Consider the following 9347-nt stretch of genomic DNA (forward strand, 5'->3'; position numbering starts at 1 on the left):
ATAGGCAATTGGGTTGACTAATCAGGAATAGTTGAGTAATCCAAGTAATTCAATAGTGAATTGGCATTCCTTTGATCTCCCACAGCACAGTTAAAGAAATTGATGAACTGTACAAGATTTGCACGAGGCTTTGTGTAGTTTTTAAAAAAGCTATTCTCTGATTTAGACATCGATGTAGTCCTAAGAAGCGACCCCATGGGAAAATCTCGAAAATAAGCAGAGAATTCTCTATCTTCAAACATCGATCCAAACCAGTGCACGTCTTCTAATCCATATCATTCCATTATATTATTCCGTATTATATCAAACTCATCAGGCTCTAACAAATCAGACCAAACACATGCATTCAACTCTTTTTTGAAATCTTCATTACCAAGCAAGGATTTGGGCAACTTATCTGGCACCTTAACCATAATATGCCACATGCACCATCGGTGCCTTGTTTGTAAAATTACTTGTTGAACAGCAAGTTTGATCCCCCAATCTTGATCAGTGATAATCAATTTGGGTGCTACCCCCATACATCGAACAAAACAGCCAAACAACCAAGAATATGAGTCTCTACCTTCACTTGATAACAAGCCAGCTCCAAATGTAACTGCTCTGGAATGGTTATCTTTTCCAGTGAAAGGAGCAAAAATCATGCAATACCTTCAGAACATAACATAAAAATGAATTATATTTTCATACATACAGAAAAGTATCATTTTATCAGCTATGAATATCATTTTATCAGCCAAGAGTATAATTTTATCCACTGAAATATAATTTAATCAGCAAAAAGTATTATTTTATGTCTTTTAGCAACAAAAGTAATATACCTGTTAGTGTTGTATGTTGAGTCAAATGAAATTACATCTCCAAACATATGATAATTTCGTCTTGAAATAGCATCAGCCCAGAAGAGTTTAGTTAACTTTCCATGAGATCCTATCTCAATTTCATAATAGAAGACATCAGATGATTCCTTTTGAGAACGCATAATCAAAAATCATTTGAGCATCTGAACCATCAATATTGGACATAATATCGCGATAACCATTTCTAATATCAATAGTATCACATCCAACATTTTCAAGTCCACTCATTATTTCCTTCAAAAGTTTGAATGTAAGAGTGGGACCAATATTACACCTGCCACAATCCTCCATAAACCTCCGATGGATAGGATCCAGACTGCGATTGGCCGTCATAAAATGTCTATGCTCATCCGCAACCATTAAGTGATTATGATACTCAACAAACTGATAAACCTCATACTCTTTGCTCATGCCATCTGAAAGATACCTCAAGTTGAGCTTAGCAAGACATTCACACCTAAATGACCGACACCTACGCTTCCTAATAGACACTTCAGTTGATTGGGATGCATCACCAGGTATAAAATTCTTAGAGCCTTGTCTGCTGCAAGCCAAATACTGCCACTTAATAATACCATGAACTGATTTGTTGCCCAGTTTATGAATGCCAAAACCAACTGAACGAGCATAATATTCACAGAAATCAGATGCTTCTACTAATGTATTGAATTTCATACCAATCATTGGCTTCAAAGCATCTTCACAAACAGGAATGTACATACCTACAAATCAGTAAAAGTATCATTTTATCAACTCAGATTATCATTCTATCCGGCAAAACTATCATTTTATGCAGTAAAACATAACATTTATAAGCCAAAAGTATCATCTTATCAACTCAGAGTATCATTCTATCCGGTAAAACTATCATTTTATGTAGTAAACCTAACATTTATAAGCCAAAAGTATCATCTTAACACATAATCGATAATACATAATATAATTAAATAAGAAGTTCAGTACATCAGAAACATAAACCAATCGACAACTAATATTAATCTAAAATCAAATTCAATACATGAAGCAAAATAATCAATAAATTAAAATATGAACACAATCAATAAGCTAAATAATAGATAATGATTGTTACCTTCGTTATTTGCTACAGACTCCATCGAAGCAAATTCTGAAAGCAATTGAATAGGTAATCAATGAAAATAAGAACGCAAAATTGAAAACATCTTCCCGGTCACAATTATGCGAGAAATATGGAAACAAAATCTGGAGATTATGGAATAATGAACCAAATCGGAAGAAAATCTGGAAACAAAATCACTAAGAAGAGGAGAGAATCGAACTGAGAGAGAGTGAAAGAATGGAGCGAAATTCAGAAATTAAATGAGAGAAATGACATATTTACCCCATGCGCCTTTTTTATGAAGTAAATCTAAGTTTGAATCTCAACCACAAGATTAGAAAATATGTGTGGTTCATATTTAGTTATAGGGTTATTACGTGATTTGGGGTTATTATATGATCACAACTCTCTCTCTCTGTATATATATATATATATATATATATATATATATATATATATATATATATATATATATAGGGGTGTGTTAAGGTCCTTCGCAGTTTTTCAGTCTAAGCTTCTTTGTAATCACAGCCCTTGGATCCTTGAATTGGATGGTTGTGATGATCTGCATTATTAAACTATAATGGTGCATTGTCGGTGTGCATTATTCAACTGAAAATCTGCATTAGTACACTATAATGGTGCATTATTAGTCGGTGTACATTATTCAACTAAAAATCTTCATTAATAAATGACATGTGGCATCAATCTAACAGTCGGATAACAAAATCGTGGGGCTGAGATTAAAAAGAACAATAGAACAAAAGATACAAAAAGGAAATGAATATATATATATATATATATATATATATATATATGGAGATGATCAAAATAAAAACGCACTTAAATCTAGAAATGCAGCCCAAATCTTGGCCCTGGGATTGGATGATCTAATAGTCAATAATTAACCAAAAACACGGAAGGTCATAATTAAGCAATTTTATGTAATATTATAATATTTTGGTTTAATGTCATACTAAGATCATTTTAAGTCATGCTTTGTTAGCATGACCTAAAAATTAACTAACTATGACCTAAAAGTGTCATACGTATGATATTGTTCTGCATTTCTGTATTTAAATCTAGTTTTGCATAGATCAAAACCCTATATATATATATATATATATATAGGGGTGCATTATAATGATAACACCAATTTGTGTGATAACCCTATAACTAAATCTCCACCACACATTTTTAAAATATGTGGTCTAGATTTATTCTAACAAAACTATCATTTTATCAAATAAAACTATCATATTTCGGATATATTAAGGGCAAAATTGTCATTTCGTTATAAAATTGGGCGGGTAAGAAGAAAACGTGAATTAAACGCTGCATTCAATTTCTCTCACACTCAAACCCTCTGAATCGCATTTCAAACCCTTGCTTCTTCAGTTTCGAAGGAAAAATCATCCAAATTCTGGAATATGTCGAAGGAAAACGCTCAAGCATTTTCGAAGGAAGGCTGGATGAAGTTTATTACTTATTTCACTTTTGTTTTTGCTCGATTTTATCATTTTGCCAGAGATTCTCGTTTTTTTAGATTCTATAGTTTTTTAGTGTAGATTTAGAGTTACATATGACATCATGATGAATTAACTTTGAATTTACTTCATACTTGGTTTTGTATCATTAATTCATACTTTATTCCATGATGAATTATTGTTTTAAATTATAAAATGATAGTTTAAGGGGATAAAATGATAGTTTCAAATGATAAAATGATACCAGGGATAGAAATTAGTTGCTTCTACTAATGTATTGAATTTCATACCAATCATTGGCTTCAAAGCATCATCACAAACAGGAATGTACATACCTACAAATCAGTAAAACTATCATTTTATCAACTCAGAGTATCATTCTATCCGGCAAAACTATCATTTTATGCAGTAAACCTAACATTTATAAGCCAAAAGTATCATGTTAACACATAATCGGCAATGCATAATATAATTACATAATATCATGAACTGATTTGTTGCCCAGTTTACGAATGCCAAAACCAACTTAACGAGCATAATGTTCATAGAAATCAGCTGCTTCTACTAATGTATTGAATTTCATACCAATCATTGGCTTAAAAACATCATCACAAACAGGAATGTACATACCTACAAATCAGTAAAACTATCATTTTATCAATTCAGAGTATCATTCTATCCGGCAAAACTATCATTTTATCAACTCAGAGTATCATTCTATCCGGCAAAATTATCATTTTATCAACTCAGAGTATCATTCTATCCGGCAAAATTATCATTTTATCAACTCAGAGTATCATTCTATCCGGCAAAACTATCATTTTATCAACTCAAAGTATCATTCTATCTGGCAAAACTACCATTTTATGCAGTAAACCTAATATTTATAAGCCAAAAGTATCATGTTAACACATAATCGGCAATGCATAATATGTCATTTTGTCAGGTTAAAGTATCATTTTATCAACTTATATGCAAAATTGAAAACATCTTCCCGATCACAATTATGCGAGAAATATGGAAACAAAATCTGGAGATTATGGAATAATGAACCAAATCGGAAGAAAATCTGGAGCCTATGGAAATAAAATAGGCGAGAAATATGGAAACAAAATCGCTGAGAAGAGAGAATCAAACTGAGAGAGAGTGAAAGAATGGAGCGAAATTCAGAAATTAAATGAGGGAAATGACATATTTACCCTCTGCGCCTTTTTTATAAAGTAAATCTAAGTTTGAATCTCAGCCACAAGATTAGAAAATATGTGTGGTTCAAATTTGGTTATAGAGTTATTACGTGATTTGGGGGTTATCATATGATCACAATATATATAGGGGTGCGTTATAATGATAACCCATATTTATGTGATAACTCTATAACTAAATCTCCACCACACATTTTTAAAATATGTGGTCTAGATTCAATCTAACAAAACTATCATTTCATCATATCCTACAAATCAAATCCTACAATTCAAGATAACGTTGAGCTAGGATTATCATTATTTAAATCATACTAGGACATTACTAGATAGAAACAATTTCATCATAATCCGTAAGATTAAATAAAATCCTATCAAACAAGATTTATATCAATCTCAATTATATTTAGAATAGACATCATGGATATATCAAACATTACTTACGATTTCTTAGATAAATAAATTTATCTAAATCCAATTAAAAAAGGATTTTCTTATGTATTATCAATATCCTAATCTATCTAGGATATAAATCCAAAAGATAAGGTTAACTTGGATTAATGCTTATTTTAATCCATCTTGAATTTTTATTAATAGAATTAAATCTAGACAAATCCATACGATAAATAAAAAAAATAATATAAATATTATTAAAATCTATCTAAGATCTATCTAGGATTTAATCCATATAAATCTATAAGATATTTATACTTATTTTAATCCATCTAGAATTTGTCTTAATAGAATTAAATCTATTCAAATCCATAGGATAAAAATAAAATATTATATTATGACTATCCAAATCCATCTAGAATTTATCTATGAATAAATCCATATAAATTCATAGGATGAGAATAAAGTATTATATTATTATCATTATCCAAATCCATCTAGAACTCACATATGAATAAATCCATATAAATTCATAGCATAAGAATAAAATAATATTATCATTATCTTAATCCAACTAGGTTCGTCTAGGAATAAATCCATATAAATCCATAGGATATAGATAAATATTAGATTGTCATTTTTCTAATTTAACTAGGATTTATCTAGGAACAAAATCCATATAAATCCATAAAATAAGGAAAGAATCTTATTAATCCATGATTTAATTCATAATTAAATCTCATATAATATATAAAATTACATAAGATATATTCAAATCTTCCGGGAAACTGCCCGCGAAGAGCTCCCACTCGAATCGCCGGCGCCGCTCATGGCAGACCGCTGGAATGCGTCGTCGTCGGATCGCTGGCGCTGCACTGCGGGATACCGACGCTGCTGTCTCTGCGTCGTCCCACCCGCCGCTGCCCGATCGCCGCTGGAATCGTTGCCGCTGCTGTGTTACTTTTTCAACTGCAGCCGCGTGGACTCCCACTCACGGTGATACGAAATCACCCACATTGCCGACTCAGAATAAACATTCACGTAAGGCAAATTTCACAACATTCAAAATTATTGAATTCATGTAATTTCCCAATTACGCCAAAACAAAACACGTATGGCAACAAAATAAAGGGCACAATAATTTCATGTAAGATAGATCATAATTCCAAAAAACTTCCAACTCCAATTCACGTAGGATTAAATACGAACATGAAAAGGAGTAAATTTTAGAAAAAGAATCACATGTAATCAAATACATATTTTTGGGAATTAGCTTGATCCGTCACTTGGCGTCAACTTTTTCTTAATTCATTCATCGTCATTTGTTCAATCAAAATTAAACCACCACACGACGAAGAAAAACACGCATTCAAGCAATTCACAGAAATTAATCCACATAATCAGAGCCAAAAATTAGCTCTGATACCAATTGTTGGGTTTTGGTGCCCCTTGCACAGCGGAAGACTTGTACATAACAAATAAATCAGACAAGGATCTATTTGACCGATTATGCGATTAATCAATTCACATGCTAAACAGATAATTGCATGCTAGAACGCAAATAATTCATGCTTAAAGAAATTAAATCCTAAACATGAATACTACGGTTTAGAGTTACCGATTTGATTCTCCAATTATTCGTCAATTGCTTGCGCCTTCTCCACGTGATGATCTTCAATACTAGACCACGGATCTTCTAACTGGTTCCCGAACTGTATCTCGATATCAGGGTGGGCTGATCTTATCAAAATATTGAACTCGAATAAAGAAGATAGAAATATTCCTCACGGAGGAGAGCTGAAGAAATTTTCGTCTCCTACTCTATAAAGGAGTGGACGGAATTTTTCAAAAAATTAAGTGTTAATTTTGTCTCCTTTATTCTCCTATTTATAATAGATACATATTGGGCCCAGTCAGGGATCTATGGAAGGTTTTGGATATGGGCTCCTCCGATTAGCTTTTTACTAATTAAATTGAACCCACAATTTAATACAAGCTTATATTGGAATATTACGAACAGCCACTACATAAGTAACATTGCACTCCCCATCCAAATCCGAAATTATAAGTAATCTGGGCTTCCTTTATGTTTGTCGTTTTTTCCCGCGCTTAAGATAGAAATGTCCATTAATTTATTAATGTCTGCTATGGACTTAATTAACTAACATCTTATTAATTCCAAGAGTGGACTTAGCAAGAAACACTTATTTATTATTTATGGAATAATTAAATTCCAACTGGCCAGTTTCTGAATAATAAAACCTTGTTCGAGCTCCTCTCGAGGACATTATCAAACCAGACTCACCGGGTGCGTGATTCAACATAATAGCAATCCTAGCACCGCTAGATATTAATTACCACTACCCAATATATCAGGATTATTGGGTTGCGAAAAACCCGCACCATTTGATAAGTCAAAGTAGTGCATAATCAATAACGTATGCTCAATGTTCGTATGTTGATTAAGAAATAGTTCTTTATCAAGACCTAGTCTTCCAGTAGATAGCATGAAGACATATCTTGCTGTTAAATCCGTTCAGTGCTATACCACACTAACGTCATCTTATTTCAGTAAGGCTTAGAAATATCGGACTTGTTAGGGTTTTGTATACTAGAAATCACCTTTTGAGTGATTGAATACTTTAAAACTCTAATTGTTATTTTCCAATAAATGCAACATATTATTTTTTGTCATAATGTTGTTATGTTTTACATTTAATGATTGTTTATTGCATATTTAAATGTATAAGCGAACGTAACAAACTCTAAGTCTTTGTTCTAGTAGACCGGTTGTGGGCGTCGTCCAATTTAAGGTAACACGGTCAGTTCTGAACAAAGAAAAATAAGAATTTCACAACCTAGATAGGCCTAGACTACCTATCATGAAAGGTTGCAATGTCAGTCCGATTATTTCTAAGCCTTATTGAAATAAGATGACATTGGTGTGGTATAACACTAAATGGATCTAACAGCAAGACGAGTCTTTATGCTATCTACTGAAAGACGAGGTCTTGATAATTAATTTCTTAATCAATGTACGTTAGCATTGAACATACAATATTGAGTATCCACTACTTTAACTTACCAAAGGTGCGGGTTTTTCGTCACCCAACGATCCAGGTATATTGGGTAGTGGTGATCATTATCTAGCGGTGCTAGGATTGCTATTATGTTGAATTGTGCACGAGGAGAGTCTCGTTTGATAACATCCACAAGAGGAGCTCGAAACAAGGTTTTATTATTCGGAACCTAGCTAGTTGGAGTTTGATTACTCTATGAATAATAAATAAGAGTTTCTTGCTAAGTCCACTCTTGGAGTTCAAAATATGTTAATTAATTAAGTCCATAGCAGACATTGATTAATTAATGGATGTTTCTATCTTAAGCACGAGAAATAAATTAAACGCAATTAAAGGAAACCCAGAATACTTGTAATTTCGGATTTGGAAAGGCAGTGCAATATTACTTCTGTAGTGGCTACTTGTAATATTCCAATATAAGCTTATATTAAATTGTGGGTTCAATTTAATTAGTAAAAAGCTAATTGGGTGAGGCCAAATTCTTCCTTAGATCTTTGACTGGACCCAATATGTGACTTAATATAAATAGGAGAATAAATTAGACATAAAACATAAGTTTTCCTCTGTTATTTTCGGGCTCATACAGAGAGAGACGAAAATTGCTCTCCTCCGTGAGCAGATTTCTGTCTTCCATTATTCGAGTTCTAGTATTCTGGTGAGATTTGCCCACACAAATATCAGTTTACAGTCGGGACACCAGTCAGAAGATCCGAGGTTGAGTACTCAAGATCTTCACGTGGAGAAGACGCAAGCCATCGTCGATTCTTGATAGAATCAACGAGGTAATCGGCTAATTCCGTAGTAAGCATGTTTTAGGAATTTTATTTGCTAAAACGTGTTTTTAATTCAAGTTATGAGCATGATACATGTGAAAATTACGGGAATAGAATTTATCTAAATAATCGGCTAAATAGATCAAAATTATGTGATCCGTTAGAAAGCACGCTTCCGCTCACCAACCCCTTCAGGACTGACATTGCAACCTTTCACGATAGGTAGCCAAAGCATATCTGGGTTGTGAAATTCTTGTTTTTCTTTGTTCAGAACTGACCGTGTAACCCTAAAGTGGACAACGACCACAACCGGTCTACTAAAACAAAGACATAGACTTTGTTTGCTTCTTATGCATTTAAATGTTTATAAAACATCTTATAAATGCACAAGCAAACACAATGTAATAATATTAGTGATTCTCTTCGTGCGAAACTGCTCGAATAATACTGAATCGGGTTAAAAGTGATTTGTAGAGT

General features: G+C 32.7%; 1 protein-coding gene across 1 annotated transcript; it reads right to left on the reverse strand.

Moving 5' to 3' along the window:
* Positions 1 to 275: 275 nt before the first annotated feature.
* On the reverse strand, positions 276 to 1975 carry LOC121774446. Its single transcript, XM_042171321.1, has 3 exons — positions 1951 to 1975; positions 1135 to 1477; positions 276 to 651 (listed from the first exon to the last, which is right to left on the reverse strand). Exons 1-3 carry the CDS (start codon positions 1973 to 1975, stop codon positions 276 to 278), a joined length of 744 nt encoding a protein of 247 aa, XP_042027255.1.
* Between the last annotated feature and the right edge of the window lie 7372 nt (positions 1976 to 9347).

The sequence above is a fragment of the Salvia splendens genome, chromosome 17 (assembly GCF_004379255.2).
Source record: "Salvia splendens isolate huo1 chromosome 17, SspV2, whole genome shotgun sequence".
NCBI classification, from domain to species: Eukaryota; Viridiplantae; Streptophyta; class Magnoliopsida; order Lamiales; family Lamiaceae; genus Salvia; species Salvia splendens.